General features: G+C 41.0%; 1 protein-coding gene across 5 annotated transcripts in view; it reads left to right on the forward strand.

Moving 5' to 3' along the window:
• LOC133470743 (potassium voltage-gated channel subfamily KQT member 4) overlaps nucleotides 1-16736 on the forward strand; it is a 28356-nt gene extending 11620 nt beyond the window's left edge. Inside the window, exons 3-16 of one of the 5 annotated variants that reach the window (XM_061759493.1) lie at nucleotides 2563-2689; nucleotides 2774-2949; nucleotides 3350-3472; nucleotides 4450-4560; nucleotides 4650-4745; nucleotides 5553-5641; nucleotides 7122-7265; nucleotides 8064-8084; nucleotides 9097-9153; nucleotides 12596-12831; nucleotides 12907-13006; nucleotides 14136-14267; nucleotides 14357-14495; nucleotides 14986-16736. In XM_061759493.1, coding sequence (XP_061615477.1) covers nucleotides 2563-2689; nucleotides 2774-2949; nucleotides 3350-3472; nucleotides 4450-4560; nucleotides 4650-4745; nucleotides 5553-5641; nucleotides 7122-7265; nucleotides 8064-8084; nucleotides 9097-9153; nucleotides 12596-12831; nucleotides 12907-13006; nucleotides 14136-14267; nucleotides 14357-14495; nucleotides 14986-15168 — 1734 coding nt within the window. In that variant the 3' untranslated portion in view covers nucleotides 15169-16736. Of the gene's footprint in view, nucleotides 1-2562; nucleotides 2690-2773; nucleotides 2950-3349; nucleotides 3473-4449; nucleotides 4561-4649; nucleotides 4746-5552; nucleotides 5642-7121; nucleotides 7266-8063; nucleotides 8085-9096; nucleotides 9154-12595; nucleotides 13007-14135; nucleotides 14268-14356; nucleotides 14496-14985 lie in introns of all 5 variants that reach the window. The other 4 variants (XM_061759494.1, XM_061759492.1, XM_061759495.1 and 1 more) reach the window with 4 other exon arrangements.
• The last annotated feature ends 1403 nt before the right edge of the window (nucleotides 16737-18139 follow it).

Raw genomic sequence — 18139 nt, forward strand, 5'->3', positions numbered from 1 at the left:
TGAGATTGTTTGGGTATATTAAACTAAAACCTTTTTGGTTGATGAATGTGCGCATATACATGTACCTACAACGTGTTAGTAGTATATTTGATATCATTTTATGTTACATTTTTTTATGTGCATATTTTATATATCATTTTAAGTTCAACTAATATTCTTTTTCAATCCATCCATCCATTTTCGAGCGCTTATCCGAGGTCGGGCCGCGGGGGCTGTATTTTTAGCAGGGGCGCCCAGACTTCCCTCTCCCCAGCCACTTCATCCAGCTCTTCCGGGGGGATCCCGAGGCGTTCCCGGGTAAGCCGAGAGACGTAGTCTTTCCGTGCCCGGAACACCTCACCGGGGAGGCGTCGGGGAGGCATCCGAATCAGATGCCCCGGCCACCTCATCTGGCTCCTCTCGATGCGGAGGAGCAGCGGCTCTACTCTGAGATCCTCCCGGATGACCGAGCTTCTCACCGTATCTCTAAGAGAGAGCCCGGACACCCTGCGGAGGAAACTCATTTCGGCCGCTCGTATCCGGGATCTCGTTCTTTGGGTCACGACCCGCAGCTCGTGACCATAGGTGAGGGTAGAAACGTAGCTCGACCGGTAAATGGAGAGCTTCGCCTTTCGGCTTAGCTCCTTCTTTACCACAACGGACCGATACAAAGTCCGCATCACTGCAGACGCCGCACCGATCCGCCTGTCGATCTCCCGTTCCGTTCTTCCCTCACTCGTGAACGAGACCCCGAGATACTTGAACTCCTCCACTTGGGGCAGGATCTCATCCCCGACCCGGAGAGGGCACGCCACCCTTTTCCGACTGAGGACCACGGTCTCAGATTTGGAGGTTGCCGATTCTCATCCCAGCCGCTTCACCCTCGGCTGCGAACCGCTCCAGACTGGGGTGGTGGTCCCCCTTTTTGAGAAGGGGGGACTGGAGGGTGTGTTCCAACTACAGGGGGGGGTCACTCTCCTCAGCCTCCCTGGTAAGGTCTATTCAGGGGTGCTGGAGAGGGGGGTCCGCCGGGAAGTCCAATCTCAGATTCTATTTTTTTTAATTTCAGAACAGTGTGCACAGACCTGTACATAAAACATACGTAGTATTTTGTTATTATATTGTATATCATTTAAAATGTATATATTCTTTTCACAAAATACATTTGTGTATATTCCTGAGTAGTTTATATTAAATATTCATTGATGACTCTTAAAACAATTTACAAATATGAATTGCTCTTGTTGTTATGTTGACAGAAATAGTCATTGCGCAAAGTTGCAAGATTGAATGCTTAACATTTGAGGTGGAAAGTGCTAGAAAAGCGCTTGAAGTTGACTTAAAAAAAGCTTGTGTGAACTGGCACGCACACACTAAAGCGTCGTCATTGTTCTCAGAGCGCCGACTAAGCAGCGTGGGGGATTCAGGTGCTGTCGAGTGTGCAGGAAATCGCAGACACCGTCCACTAATCCTAATAGCCATCCCATAATCATCCTCCCCACCGGCCGCTATGATGCGGCGGCCTCTTAATGGACGCCGGCCTCACCTCGAGTGGCCCTCTCCTCCCGCGCTCCTCCCTTCTCGCCTTCTTCGCTTTGTTCGGCGCTTCTTTTTCAAACCCGATCAATGGCCGAGCGGCTAAGCTGACGATTAGCCGCTGGAGGAATTCACTTACGTCCCGGGAACACCGGCGGAAAGTGTGGAAAAGTAAGCCAATAAATCATATACTGAATATATCGATTCCGCAGTAAAATCAACATTAACGCTGCATAAATACAAACAGCAAGGCAGGAGAAGTTGAGGTTCAGAGCTACATTTCTTGTTTCACGTTTAAACACACACAAGCTATAAAAATGAAGTCCAGTCTATTGGTTCTTGTTGACAAATATGAGCATGGAAACAACAAAACACCTTGTGCTAACTTTCCTAGTCTGAGGAACCTCACTCCACTCACTTTGTGCCAGTTGGTTTGCCATCTTTTTCTCTTCAAAATGGGCTCGCTGCATGCTTTGCTAAGTGCTTTTGGCGCTGTGTTTTCATTTCGTTTGCTGAAAAGATGCTAACTTTTCATCCTGTGGAACCTCACTCCATTCACTTTACTTTAGCCTGTGTTGTAGATGTACACGTTTTTGGGATATTTATATTGAATGCTGTTATTTATTTTTCTTCAGACATGCTAACTTTTCCTGCCAGGGGAACCTTACTCCATTTACTCTACTTCAGTCTATGTTGTAGACGTACACGTTTTTGTGATATTTACAATGAACGCTGTCATTTGTTTTTCAACTTTTCCTGCCAGAGGAATCTCACTCCATTCACTTTAGTTTGTGTTGTAAACATGCAGTTCAGCATTTTGCGATATTGATAAGGTACCTGTTTTGTTTATTTCTAATGTAGGCGTGCTAACTTTTCCTGCCAGGGGAACCTTACTCCATTTACTCTACTTCGGTCTACGTTGTAGACGTACACGTTTTTGTGATATTTGCAAATAACCCTATGACTAATTTTTCTTCTGCAGACATGCTAATTTTCCCAGCCTGTGGAACCTGACTCCATTCTTTTGTCGTGTGCCATTTTTTCCAGGAGTTTGTGATGATCGTGGTGTTCGGCCTGGAGTACTTCATCAGGATCTGGGCGGCCGGCTGCTGTTGCCGATATCGCGGCTGGCAGGGACGGCTGCGATTCGCCCGCAAACCCTTCTGCGTCATCGGTCGGGAGCCCGTCGCGGAACCTTCCGCCATCCTCGCTCCTTCCCGTTTTTGCTACCATTTTCGTGTGCGCTGTTTCTCCTCAGACTTCATCGTGTTTGTGGCGTCGCTAGCGGTGATCGCGGCGGGCACGCAGGGCAACATCTTCGCCACGTCGGCGCTGCGCAGCATGCGCTTCCTGCAGATCCTGCGCATGGTGCGCATGGACCGGCGGGGCGGCACCTGGAAGCTGCTGGGATCTGTGGTCTACGCTCATAGCAAGGTGGGAAAGCGGCTAACGAAACAACGTCCATTGCGATGGGCGACAAGATGTGACACAATAATAATATTTAATATTTAATATATTGAATATTTTGACTGAGTGATCAGGATGTTCCTCACATCCCTAACGCTGACGATACGCCGATGATTATCACGCCGGTGCGGGAACGGTATTACCGGCGACTCCTAATGGTCACTTAATGGGATGAAAGCTCGAGAATAAGCGATGAGCAGTTGTTACGTGATTAGGCGCCGCCTCGGAGGCCAAAGTCCACTCGAAGGCTCATTTGGCGTGCAGCGTTCGTGCTGACGATGAGGACGAGGAACGCGCACCTCGGCCGCCGAAAGCGATGAGCTCGGCGTTCCGACGGCCGTGAGTGATGGATTGGTGGGTCTCTCAGGAGCTGATCACGGCGTGGTACATCGGCTTCCTGGTGCTCATCTTCGCCTCCTTCCTGGTCTACCTGGCCGAGAAGGACAACACTGACTTCAGCAACTATGCAGACTCCCTCTGGTGGGGCATTGTGAGTATCGCGTCGTAATAAGTCACGACTGCCACTTCATTAGGTACACACGAGAGTCAATACAAGGGCTGGATCAAAGATTCTGCCGAAACAATGATGGACGCATATATTAAAAAAGAATGTTGTAATGTATTTAATTTTCAATGTAGTTGTATTTTATTATTATTATTTTAGTCCCTATTTTTGGTTTACCTATATTATTTGATTTGTTTTGTATTTTATTTATTTTCCTCCCTATTTTTGGTTTAATTTCCTTAGATGTTTGTATTTTGTTTGTTTTTTTAAAACCTTATTCCCTATTTTTTTGTTCAATTATTCCCATTTTTTATTATATTAGATTTGTTTTTTAATTTCTTGTAGTTATATATTTGTATTCTTTATTCTTTTTTAGAGGATGATGATTATGATTTAATAACGAGAATCGAAATGCTCTCGTTAGGGATTAACATTTTATATATTAGTATATCTTTTTATAGGACGTAATGTTTAATTTTTTTTATTGATTTCACTTCATGGACTCATTAATTAAAAAAATAATTACTATTGCGTACAATATAACTTATTGTGATTATCACAATTTTGTATAATTTTTCCTTGTAATAATTAAGAATTTCAATTAGGGCAATACTCTTGTTTAGTTATAATTGATTGAAAACAAATATGATTATAATTGTATTTCTTCATATTTCTTTTTGTTACATTGTATAATTTTTCTGTTATAGTAATATTCTGTTGTAGTATTATTTATTTGTTTAATTGAATTTCCTATCTCTAGGGGTTAAATAATTGTAATAAAATGAATAAAGCAAAAAAGAATATGATATACATCACAGCATACACAAATAAAATAATATAATAAATGACAAAGAAAGACACTTCCCCCCCCCCCCCTATCTTATTTATAAATAAATTGTATACATGAAAAAAAATCTGTTTAAAAAAAAAAAAAAAAGTTATGTACAGTACGTCTCTGTCAGATAACGTTGACCACCATCGGTTACGGCGACAAGATCCCTCGCACGTGGCTGGGTCGTCTCCTGGCTGCCGGCTTTGCTCTCCTGGGCGTCTCCTTCTTTGCCCTGCCCGCTGTAAGTCTTACTCCTTATTCTTTTATTATTTGTCCTCCGCTCCCGTCGCTCCCCGTCTTCATTCTTTTTTTTTTTTTTTTTTTTCTTAGGGAATTCTGGGCTCGGGTTTTGCCTTGAAGGTACAGGAGCAGCACCGACAGAAGCACTTCGAGAAGAGACGCATGCCCGCCGCCAACCTAATACAGGTACGAGCAGCTGCCCGGATGCGCAACGTTCACTGGGAATCATTTGGTGACTGCATGAGAAAGTCCGGAAGATATCCTGATGGGATGAGGACAAAATGACAAATTATGCAGAAATGGTGCAAAGTGTTGTCAAACCTGTGTAAAAACGGTTCCAGACAATGTAAAAACGGTGCTTAAACAATGTAAATATTAGGTCCCGACTGTTATGGATTTTTTGGAGGCTGATGCCAATTCCGATATTTGGCGGACTCAAATTCCAGTAACCGATGAATCAGCCGTTTCCTGTCAACAATATATATGAATAAAGTAACTTTTTAAAATGTTATTTTATTTTATTTTTTTGTTCCCTTAACGCTGACAAACAAATAGGAATTACAGGCATTACATTTGACTGTTTTGCAACACTTTGTCCTTTAATAGTTGTTGTAACTCTACAGCAAAGAGAAAAATCAGCCACAATCGTCCAAAAATCGGCCGGTTTTGGCCGATTTGTTTTGTTTGTTTGAATGCCATTATCTTTGTCTTTGTTGTCATATTGTAACGTGTTAATGTGCAAGAAAAAAAATAAATCTGGCTGATTTATTATTTATTTTATTTTTTTTCTGATTTGAAAAAGGGCTAATATCGGCAAATGAATCGGTCGGGCCCTGGTAAATATTGCTCAAATTTGTGCAAAACGATGCAAAAACAGAGTTGACAATCTGTAAATGGTCTAAGCAAAAAAAAAGTGAAAAAACATACAAAACTGAACAAATCGTGCACAAACAGTGTCCACCGAACCGACGTGTGTTTGTGTGCGTTTGCCAGGCGGCGTGGCGTCTGTACTCGACTGACGCCAAACACTCGTACCTGACGGCCACCTGGTATTTCTACGACAGCATGCTGCCTTCCTTCAGGTAACGCCCGACATGCCCTTCCTGGCTAGCTCGCTCGTTCGCTCGCGTGGTTTCCATATGTTTGTTAGACGCGCACGTGGAATAGCGTTAGCTGCCGCGCTCGCGCACACGCACACACACAAACACATATACATCACCCCGCTGACTCATGCTTTTAATGAGCTCCTCCCTCATAACTGTGATTTATTTCCCGACGACGCGACCATTTGATTCTATTTGATTTACTTTCTGACATTGTGCTTGTTTTAAATTAATTTCACTAATTTGCTGAAAAGGAGATGAACACGAGAGAAACACGAACAAATATACAGAGGGCCACGTCTGATTTCACAAAAGGAAGCCATGGAAATGACAAAAAACGTGGCCAGTAATTTAGATAACAAAAAGCTGTGCGCATGAATTTATCAAACCAAAACTGGCCAACGTGAATTTGGATTGAAAATGTAGATAATGAAAATCCGGGAGCTCGAATTTAGATCAAACCTGTGAGCACGACTTTAGGGAACACAAACTTGTGAGTGTGAAATTAGGTAACAAAAACGTGTGACCACAAATTTAGGTAACAGAAACCTGTGAGTGTGGATTCAGATAACAAAAAAGTCGTGACTCCAACTTTACATGACTAAAATGTGTGACCTTAGCTCGAGACGATCACAAACATCAAAAACATGTGAGCAGGAATTCCGAGAACAAAAAGCTAAGAGCACAATTTTGGATGACAAAAGTGAATGTTAATTCAGGTTAAAAAAAAACAAACAAAAAAAAACGAGAGGTGAGCACAACTTTGCATGATAAAAAACATAAATGTGAATTCGTATAACAAAGCAAATTTAGGTAATAAAAATGTGTTAACTCGAATATTTGATAACAAAAAATGCTAACCACAATGTGAATTGGAATTCAGATGACAAGTCTGAGAAAACCTGTGAGCACAAATTTGATAACAAAAACTTGAACGTGACTTTTGTTCGCAAATACATATTGCATAACCAAAACGTGATTGGACAGCTCACTTTCAACAAATTTGGACGTATGACCTGTGAGCGTGAGTTTAGACAACAAAATGTATGAAGGTGAATTTAGACAAAAATATTTGAGTGCGACTTTTTTTTTTAACAAATTTTAGGTAACCAAAGTGTGACTGCACACCTCAATTTCTGCAAATTTAGATCTATGACGTAAAGAGTTTAGACAACAAAAACTGTGAACATAAATTTGGAAAGCAAAAATATTTGCATGCAACTTTTTGTTAACAAAAACGGGATTGGACACTTTTATTCAATTTGAGTGGTTCCACTGTTTGCGTCTTCTCCGGCGTCCGTCTCCTTTTGCGCGCAGGGACCCTGATTTTGGCCACGTTCCGTGTTTTGATTTTGCCTTCTTCATTTGTTTTTTTTTTGTTTTTGTTTTTGTTTTGTTTTTTGTTTTTGTTGTGTTGAATTTGTCATGTTTTATGTTTATTTGTGCACGTGGCCGTCAGAGAACTGACGCTACTGTTCAGTCACCTCCAGCGGCAGCGGAACGCCACCAAGAGTGCGCCGCCGCCACCGTACAGCGCCAACTACCACCACACGCCGCTGTCAGGGCTGCGGCCCTACAGCGCCCCCTATATGTCGGGGGACAGGTACGCACCTCGCACCACTGCCCATGTGACAGGGATGCACACACACACACACACACACACACACACACACACACAGAGTCGAGCTTGCGTGTGGCCGTGCGTCTAACAGCAATTTAATGCACTAATTCTCTTCTAAAAAAATGTGAAAGAAATCAATTAAAAAAATGTAATGAAATGAGGAATCTGTTAAATAATTCAAGCGAAATTAGATCTGTATAATAATATATATTATAGCTTGGTCTTGAGATTTTGTTCCTAGTTATGAGTAAGTTTAACACTGCGAATGTGAGTGCGAATCATTGTCTGTCTTTATACAGTGGCTTTATAAAAAGTCTACACACCCCTGTTCAAATGCCCCTGTTTTTGTTTTTGTGATCTAAAACAACGAGACCGAGCTAAGTGATTTCCGAGTCAAAGTATTTCGGGTAGTGTGCAACTCGAGACGTCTCGGTGGTGTAAATGAAAATGTCCTATTCTATTGGCAGATAATTTTGCTTAAATGACGTAATCTATTCCTCATTTCACCCCCTAACCCCACCTTGTTTTTTTAAGTCCTCTTCTTGCAGTGTTTCACTTGTTGTACCCTGCAAAGAGTCACCTTGGAAAAAACTAGAATTAATTTGCGATGTTTAATCTTTTTAGTTTTTGCAGTGTCGCCGCGTGTCTCCCTCCATCTTTGTTTTCCTCCTCCTCCTCCTCACTGCTATCCACTCTTCTTCTTCTTCTTCTCTTTGTGGCCACCAACCATCATGACACCCACCCACTTGCCCCCCCCCCCCCCCTTCGTCCCGTCCTCAGGAAGCCCAAAGCGCCGCGCAGGTTTGTGCTTGACGTCATCGGCCTCCATTTTGGGGCGCAAGGGGCCTCTGCGCTTTCTGCTCGCCCAACTTCTTGTCGAATTCAAGAAGAGGAGCCACGGAAGTTGCCGGCGTGTTTGGGAAAATGATTGTCGTTTGAACAGATTTACTCTTGAGGTGTCCCGCATGCCCGGGCTAAAAAGTGACGACTCGCCAAGCGTCTCCATACTCCGAAAGCGGCCATTCGGCGGTCGGTCACTGGACAAAACATTAGGTACACCTGCAGAAGCGAGCCAACGCAGGAGTATTCAATTAAATTCATATATAATACATAATCATTTTTAAGAAATGAGAAGAATCATGATTAGTTTCAAATGTATTTTATCTTTACTTTGGTTTAAGGTATTTTATATAAATTCATAAATATTTACTGATTGGCGCTACACCTAATTAAGTAATATTAAATATTTTCTTTGATTTATATCTGACAAGAAAATAATTCTTATTTATATGTAAGATAATTTGACTTTAATTAAATAGAAAGATCACAAATTGAATTATATTTAATTTAATTGTACTTATTTAATTTAATTATATATTTAAATATAATTGAACAAGTATTTATCAATTATGCGGCTCTTTTATTAGAACGTTACAAAATGGATCAGCGTTTCTGTAACTTTTTTTGGGAAGATTTGTCTGATCTTTTATTCTTCACTAAAGGAAATATGTATCGATGAATTCTGATTTGATGTAGTTATTACTACTACTTAATATTTTATTATAAAGAATATTTTTTGTTTAGCTGCATTGTTACAATTATATATACATATATGTGTATATATATATATATATATATTTTTTTTTGGTATAGTGCAAGTGTACCTAATGAAGTGTCCAATGAGTGTACATTTGGTGCTTTGAAGGCTGTTTGGAGTATTGAGTACTCCCCCCCTCATCCCCTCATTTCCCTCCTCACCTTTCCTCCCCCCTTGCCTCCTCACCCTCTCTACCTTGTGTGTCTCCTCCTCCAGTCAAGTCCTCGCTAAAAAGCGAGGCCTCTTCCGGATTCATGCCGGACGCAAGCAGAGGTACCCGCGCTGCCTGTGCACGAGCGCCACCGTCCGCAACCTTTGACCTTTCATGGTTTGGCTTGTTGCACCTTTTTTTGCGGACCGGCGCTGTCTGCCGACATTCCGTTCAGTTTACGCAGAAAAAATACGCTTGAACGTGGGAATGCCGAGAGATGAAAACTTCCGTGACTCCTGAATTTAGGATTGGATGCTTCATAAATTCTGAGCTCTTCTGGGTCATAGTTCATTTTTCAGAACTTTGTGCGATGATATGTGAGCAGACGATATTTTTTTCGGAATTGATGAGAGATAAAAAAAAATAAAAATAAATACGAATTCAAATTTATTTCCGCAAAATGTAATTGCAATAAAATAAAATAAAATAACTACCGCTGTTGTAACAGTGCTCTTAATAAGACTGAACATAAAGCAATAATTAAAATAATAATAATAGACAGACAAAAAAAATATTTTTCTAATTAAAAAAAATATTAAATATATTTAGTGGAAATAATGTAATTAAAAGACATATGATAAGCGCTAAAAGAAAATGGATAGACGGATGAAAAAAATACGATAAAAAACGTTTTACAAATTACTATATTCACAAAATTTATAACTTTTACAATAAAATGTATATATTTTAATTTATTGAAAAAAATATTTAAAGTGTAATAAAACATTTATCAAATTGTATTAATTACAATATCAGATTGTATACATTTTTGTTGATTATTAATTGCATAAACTTTTTACATGATTTAAATTACCATAAAAATTAACTATTTTAAATATATTTAATCAAATCAAATTTTTTAAAATTTAAAATGTACTTAAAAAATGACTACCAATTACAGCATTAGATTTGTTTTTTTAATTATTGGTTGTATACCCTTGAATATTTTCATAATTAAAATTGAAAAGGTATTATTTCATTAAATTGGAAAAAAATGTAATAAAACCTATAAGAAAATTTTGAAATGTAATTTATGAATAGGAATTAATGAAGCCATTGCAATGTATACAATTTTATGAATTAATTCGTGTTTAAAAACAAAAAATGTTTTGAATTAAATCTAAACTTTCAAATGAATTCATATGCATTTATGAGGCCAGAACATTTTATTCAATGAAAAAGATGCAATCAATTGAAATGAAAAAAAAAAATAATAAAAAATCCTCTTTTGGACTTTGTTTTTGAAACACCACACACACACACGCACACAAATCTCTCAGCATTTGCACAAGTACAAAAAGTTCCAGTGATTGTCTCTGCTCTGCAAAAAGATGTAATGAAATGAATTCATATCTTTAACGTGACGATGTCCCGCCGGCTGACTTTGCTTTGCGTCGGCTCGCGAATAACCAAAGCATCAAAATGTATCAACGCACGTGGCCGAGCCCACGGCGGAAGTCGCCGACGTTTCACGAGCGTGACGAGTCCGCCGCGTCTCGTGGGAAATAAATCATGCGGCATGCTTCACTTTTCTTTCTTGATTATTTACCAGCTCTTAAGTGCGTTTAAGCTAACGTTTCTCTTTGCATGGACGTTTGCCGCCAAAAATCACCTTCATGTCCACACCAACGCAGGGATTTTGACAAACACGAGATTTGTCTCATCTTAAGTACGAAGCGGTGCACACCTGCCTCTCATTGACTCCCAATAAACTTCAGCTGTTCTAGTAGGCTTTTCATTTGACTTGTGTTTAGAAGTACATGTCGGGGGGGGGGGGAATATAAAAAATCTGGAAAGAAATTACCTAAAAAAGTTGGGAGTAATTCCAAATCGGAAACAAAGAAAAATATAATAAAAAATATAATATACAATATAATATAATAAAATATAATAAAAAATATAATATACAATATAACTGAATGTTTAAAAGACTTGTAATGTCATAAATTATTACTATAATGGAAAATTATAATTTTCACTTCAAAAATGGTAATATGAAAAAATCATTTTGCGTAAAAAAAAAAAAAAAGTTGTCATGTATGATGAAAAAAATGCAATTTTAAGTGAAGGAAAAAAAACAAACAAATAAAATAACAAAAAAAAGTAGCAGTATTTTCAACATGAAAAGTTATATATAATAAAAAATATAATATACAATATAATTGAATGTTTAAAAGACTTGTAATGTGACAGATTTTTTTTTAAGGCATAAATTTTTACTATAATGGAAAATTATAATTTTCACTTAAAAAATGGTAATATGAAAAAATCATTTTGCGTTAAAAAAAAAGTTGGCATGTATGATGAAAACAAATGCAATTTTAAGTGAAGGAAAAAAACAAAAATAAAATAACAAAAAAAAGTAGCAGTATTTTCAACATGAAAAGTTGGAATATTATTGAAGAATTTTACGTAACAAAATAACAACAGTTGTCATTTTACCAGAAAAGTCTTAATAATATGTCAAAAAATATTTGCGTTAAAAAAAGAGTCATAATAATATGATGGAATTAAAAAAGAAAAAATCTTTATAAATGATAACATGGGGGGAAAAAAGTAGATTTCAAATGTTAGGGGGTGTGTAGACTTTTGAAACCATCTTCACCTGCATTTGTGTGGCCATGTTGTGAATGTTGACTGACTTTATCACAGCCCACCGACGACATTTCCACACGCGCATATCGACCTTCCTTGCAATCAAATGCGAGCGCGCGGAAATGTGTGTCGCGCGACGGCGGTTTCCGAATGTCGCCAGTTTGCGTTTTTGTCCGAAGCGTGTGCGTTTGTTTGTGTGAGTGTTGGTTTTTTTTTTTTTTTTTTTTCTGCGCGACTGCACTTTTGAAGCGGATTTGGATGCCTAAGCTCTCCGCTGATGCGATTAAGAGAGCGTGTCTTTTATTCTGACTGCATTTTTCCCGCTTTTCTGCCGAGTCGTGATGAGATCAATGCGGCGTGGTTCCCGTTGCCGTGGCGACCCTTTATTTATTTTTTGGATGCCGTCAGTCACGCTGAGCTGCTCGCTTGCTTTGTTTCCCCGCTTTTTTTCAACGCATCTTGCATCCCTGGTATTTGTGGCTTGGACTTTTCCATCCAGACAGAAAATACAAATAAAAATATGAAGAAATTCTGAGCTGAGACAAACTTGTAAATATACTTAAATTGCATTTTGTAAAAATGTACATTTGTTTTCTGTTAACAACCACATTTTGACATTTTTGATGAATTTATATTTGATTATGTAATTTTGAAATTGTCCAATTATCATACATGTGTGTGTATATATGTAAGTGTATATACTGTACGTGCATATATGTATGGTTTACAGTATATATGACATAATAATCAATTAATAGTCGCACGATTTTATGTTTCCGAGCATTCCCAGTTTTTCCCGCAACTCTCATCTCGGTTATTAGCGGCGCGGACCGAACGATCCCGATTCGGGGGGGGGGAAACAAAATCAGTGGCAACCAAGTCTTCAGCCCTTCTCCCCCTGTCGGTCAGCAGCAGCAAACTCGGCTTCCGGGACAGGATCCGGATGAACAGCTCTCGCTCGGCACAGACGATCCGGAACAAGGCGTCGCCGCAGCCGCCCGGCCCGCCGGGCGTGCAGCGCACGCCCAGCCAGGAGAACGTCCCCGAGGCGGCCAGCCCCGGGAAGGTGCAGAAGAGCTGGAGCTTCAACGACCGCACTCGCTTCCGGACGTCTCTCCGGCTCAAAGCCCGACCCCCCGCCGACGGTACGCCGTCGATTTCCGCAGCAAATTCCGGCGCCTTCCGCGCGTACTCACCCACGGGAATGTGTTCCGTGCCAGCGGAGGGTCTGGGCGAGGACGGCGCGGAGGACAGAGGCTACTGCGACGTGGCCACCGACGAGGTCATCCCCGCCGTCAAGACGCTCATCCGAGCCGTCAGGTGGGTCGGACGCGCCGCTGAGATTTCGCTCGCCGGACGCAGTTCAAGAAAATCCCCCGGGGATGTTCCCATGAAAATACAAATGATAATGTCATTCAAAAAATGGATCATTTTCAAATGTTTTTGGTGACGCGGGATCAGAACCAGTTCCATCAAACTGGATCGGATCCAGATTGTGCATTTACACTGGCCAAAGCCAACCCCATTTGAAGTGTCCATCAATACGGTATTTATGCCGTTACAAATATCAAAATGCGCATGTAAATGCCGCACCTTTTTTTTATGCCAATCAAACAGATCTGATCCAGATTGTGCATTTACACGGACTATGTTCAGACCCCTGTTGCATAATGAACACATTTAGGCACAAAATCTTATAAGCCTTGTAAAAGATTTGCATGGTAAGAAACGGTGATGTCAAACCAGTTTGAATCTGGATTGTGTGTTTACACTGACCACGTTTAGACACCTGTTGTATATTGAACACATTTAGGCACTAAATCTTATTGGGCTTGGGAAAAAATTGTGGAGTAAGAAGCGGTGATGTCAAACCAATTTGAATCTGTATTGTGTGTTTATACTGACCACGTTTAGACACCTGTTGTATATTGAACACATTTAGGCACTAAATCTTATTGGGCTTGAAAAAATTTCTGTCGGGTAAGAAGCGGCGATGTCACCATTTTGAATCTGGATTGTGTGTTTACACTGAGCACGTTTAGACACCCACGGTATAACTCTGTCAAACCTAATCCGATCAGGTTCTAATTTGCTTCACATATGTAGTTAAGTAATAATTAAGTTTGATCCAGATCCAAACATGGAAGGCCTGTTTCTCTTCTCTTCAAGTGAATGTTAGTGACGGCGCGTTCCACTTGGCGACGCTCGCTCACGCTGTTTTCCCGAATTGCTGAAGCAGCAAATCCCGATAAGGCGAATGTCTCATCTTCATCCTCATCATCACAGTATAAGCGCATGCGTTGCTCTTTTTGACGGGCCTGTTTGTGAATGATAAGGTCATTGGATACTGTAATTCGTCTTCCGCGGCGCGCGTTTTATTGTTTTATTGTAAGCGTGGGTCGGTGCGGCAGGAAGTACCCAGCGCGTCGCTTTGTGTGCGCGTCTGCAGGATTTTGAAGTTCCTGGTGGCCAAGAGGAAGTTCAAGGAAACGCTGCGTCCGTACGACGTGAAGGACGTCATCGAGCAGTACTCGGCCGGACACTTGGACATGCTGGGCCGCATCAAGAGCCTGCAGATGCGGTAGGAAGCGAGAATAAATAAAGGTTAAAAAAAAAAAAAAAAAAAAAAAAAGGGTTGCGGTTTTGACAATGCGGCGTCCCGCCGGTCAGGGTGGACCAGATCATCGGGCGAGGCGCCATCCAGCCCGACAAGAAGGCGCGGCCCGAAAAGGGCGAGAAGACTCCGCCGGACCTGGACTCTCTGGACGAGCTGAGCATGATGGGACGCGTGGTCAAAGTGGAGAAACAGGTACGACTTTTAATATTGTCACGTTACGCCAAATACGCCGATTGTAACGGAATGTCATTTGTCAGGGTTATATTGTAATATATTATTTTAAATTTCAATCAAGTAAAAGAACCTATAAATGCATTTTGTTAACAGCAAATGAAAGGCGTCTCTTATATTAAAGACCTTACTTCAAATAAATACCCGCTACTCTGTAATGTCTGTAACTATGTTTAGTTATATGTGTAAAAAAAAAAAAAATTTTTTTAAACTTCTCAGAGAAACTAATACATTGCGCCACAAGGTGGCGCTTGGAAGTCATATTTGGAAAAGTATGTCATGTTTGAGACGGCGGCAGAATGGCACATGACCCAAGAGAGCCAATCACAAGCGCGGGCTTTAGCGAGAGGAAGTGATGCGAAACAAAATCCCAACCAATTGTCATCGGATTTAATGACACACATTTTCTCCCGGGAACGTAACCGATTGCTTTTGCAAACGAACCTTCCAGATCCAGTCCATCGAGAACAAGCTGGACCTGCTGCTCAGCTTGTACTCGCAGTGCCTGAAACGAGGCTCGTCGTCGCAGCTGGCCGACCTGACGTCGGACTACCACAGCCCCACGGACCAAAGAGACCTCTTCCCCTCCGCCAACATGCTCTCGCAGTCCGACAGCGCCACGTTGGAGTCCTAGCCAGAATTGTTGTTTTTAACCCTTCCGGAGGGCTCCGCTGGACTGAGAGCCGCCCATGCACGCCTCTTGAGGGTCAACACTAGCTTGCAAAAATAGGAGTCTCGTTGACTCCCTCGAGGTACAGTGAATAGAAATCGCACAACTATGGTCTCAAGGGTATCAAAACAAAGGTACTTTTTTTTTTTTTTTTTTTTTTTAAGGATACTGTGATGAATGTAAGGCTCTTAGCCCACATGCGAAAGAAAAGAAATGACAAAAAAAAAAACATCACTCCGTGTTTGGCATCGTGCACGCCGGGGCCATGTTTACGTGTTTGCGGCATTGCGAGACGCGACTTGTTGCATGCGGAAGAAGAAACCCGTTAAAAAGGAGACGTGCGCCTTCCGTCGCGCCGCCGCCATTTTCTCGTTGGAGGCTCACGCGTCGATTCCGTTTCCTCGTTGTCAATACGACCGCAAAATCAAGGAAATGTGCAAAACATTTTTGAGCACAAGCACCAGTTGACTAGGTTTCCACTGGTCATAATATTAGGCACACTTGCACAGTTTCATCTGGCGATCCAATACGATAATTCTGGCGTCACGAATATCAAAATGCTCTAGTAAACACCACGCCTCAATTAATTGCTATGTGGTTCGTGTCTTACTTTATTTATCAATGCTTAAGTGATCAAATGATTTTTAATTAAGCAAATTAACATGGTTCAAAACAGTATGCCTTTGTTCAATACCTTACCCTGAATAAACTCCCGATACACTGAGCAGTTCAGTAAATAAACACCCTCCCAGCAAGTATTTTAGAAGGATTTTAGTTAGGTGCATGTGTGAAAAGTGCTGATTTTTTTATTTTATTATTTTTATTTTTTTTATGAAGGCCTCCTCTCTAATGAACACATTACCTACAATAAAAAAGACCGGGTGGTGGGGCGAGTTCCCAAAAAAGTATATATATATATATATATATATATATATATTTATTTATTCCCCCCCCCCCCTTCATATAAACGTCAGAAGTTGAGTAAAAAAACGCTGAGAATCAAGAATCAAGGCAGGATGATTTCATTGGATCGCCTAATTTTGTTGTCCAGGTGTGCCTAATGAAGTGTACGTGACCTACGTAGCTCACCAGGCATGCCGCTGGAGGGCGCCACAAGCGCACGTGAGCGAGCATTGCCTGCCTGGATGCGTTTTGCATGTCTCTCGCTCTCGGTCTCTCTCTCTCTCTCTCTCTCTCTGTTCATCTCTCTCTCTCTCTTTTCCTTTCCCCGTGCACGTTCTCTCGCTCACGACGTCACCCCCGCACTGATTTGCCGCCATTTTTGACATTCCAGCTCCGCACAGTCCTCGGAATAGCGATCTCACACACTGAACAAAGCAATAAAATGCTAAGCTAGCTAAGCTATGCTGAGACAGTCTTCCAACTTCTTCCAGCGATGGAAGCAGTTTTTTTTCCGCACCCGATGATGATGATGATGATGATGATGATGTCGTGCATCTGCTGAGAGTAGAATTAGCTCACTTGACTAACTTATTAATTTATTTGTTTCAATAAAAGATCTTTAGACTGTATGCTGCCTAAGCTCTCATTTTTCTCTTTTTTTTTTTTTTTTCCTCGAAATCCGGCACGCACGTTGAAATATATGAACGCCCAATGGACATGAAATTCAGCACGTATGTTCATCATGACAGGATACACGGAAACGACATAGAAACGATGCTGTAAAATGCACGGGTCGTCGGCCATTTTGGTTTGTTGTTTTGCCGTTGAACCACGTTTGACTTTGAAATATTTGCATCCGGCACCAGTTTGACCGATTTACCTGCAATTCGGCATGCGTGTTAAACTTGACAGGACGCTCAGAAATCTAATTAGGACTAACGCTGTGAAACGCACAGGTCGTCCGCCATTTTGGTTTGATGTTTCCCCCTGGGACACTGGTTGTTGACACGCCAGCGTTTCCGATTTAAGCGAAATCCGGCATGCGCAGTCATCTTGACAGGATTCATGAAAATCCAAATGAATGAATGACGTGAAACGCACAGGTCGTCCGCCGTTTTGGTTTGATGATTAGTAGTTTTGGAAAATATTTGCATATGGCACTACTGTGTCCGATTCCCACGAAATCTGGCATGCGTGTTCATCGTGACAGGACGCACACACAAAAAAACAACACGGAGCCCGTGCTGGGAAAAGCACACGTCATGGGCCATTTGGATACAACTCCTGTTTTGACTTTGTGCAAGTGTGCCTAATGTTTTGTTGTTGCCGCTGGGGTTGTTGAGTGTCTCCAGCTGTTACAACAGCAGCGAAATTGCGGAGGAAGAGAAATGATCGGTGAGTCGGTGAGTTGGCGAGCTCAATTATATGTTTGCTCGTCAGCGTGAGGTCATTGAACTTGATTGTCTCCCGTAGGGTGACCACGGGGGGCGCGGACGTAACGGGCCAGGAATGCTGGGAGAACACAACAGGAAGTGAGTGATAACACAAAGTTCACCACTAGAGGGCGACCTTGAGCAGTTTTTTTTTTTTTTTTTTTTTGTAGCTACCAGCTACAAAAAAAAAAAAAAAAAAAAAAAAAAAAAAAACTGTCAACTGCGACAAGCCCAAGAAACGCAAGCGATCAGCTTCTTCTATGTGACAAAAGCTAAATGCTAATATACCGGATGTGGAAATGATGAAAAAAATAAATAGCAAAAAATTTGATTTGAATTAAAAAAAAATAAAAGGATGAGCGAGCCAATTCTTAATGTTTTAGCCTTATTTCCGCAAGAAGATCAAAGATAAGCAAATAATCAGATTGTTTTGATGTGATGACTTAATTTGCTCTCGGGTCACTTTGCCCCAAAATTGGCACAAATGACAAAAATCACAATGCACGCTGTTATATGTTATTTCTACTTCCATTACGAAACATTTCTATCCTAGTTTCATCCTAAAATATATAATTTTTTTTCCGTTTCTCTTTTTACTT

Source organism: Phyllopteryx taeniolatus, chromosome 21 (genome assembly GCF_024500385.1).
Source record: "Phyllopteryx taeniolatus isolate TA_2022b chromosome 21, UOR_Ptae_1.2, whole genome shotgun sequence".
Lineage (NCBI taxonomy): Eukaryota > Metazoa > Chordata > Actinopteri > Syngnathiformes > Syngnathidae > Phyllopteryx > Phyllopteryx taeniolatus.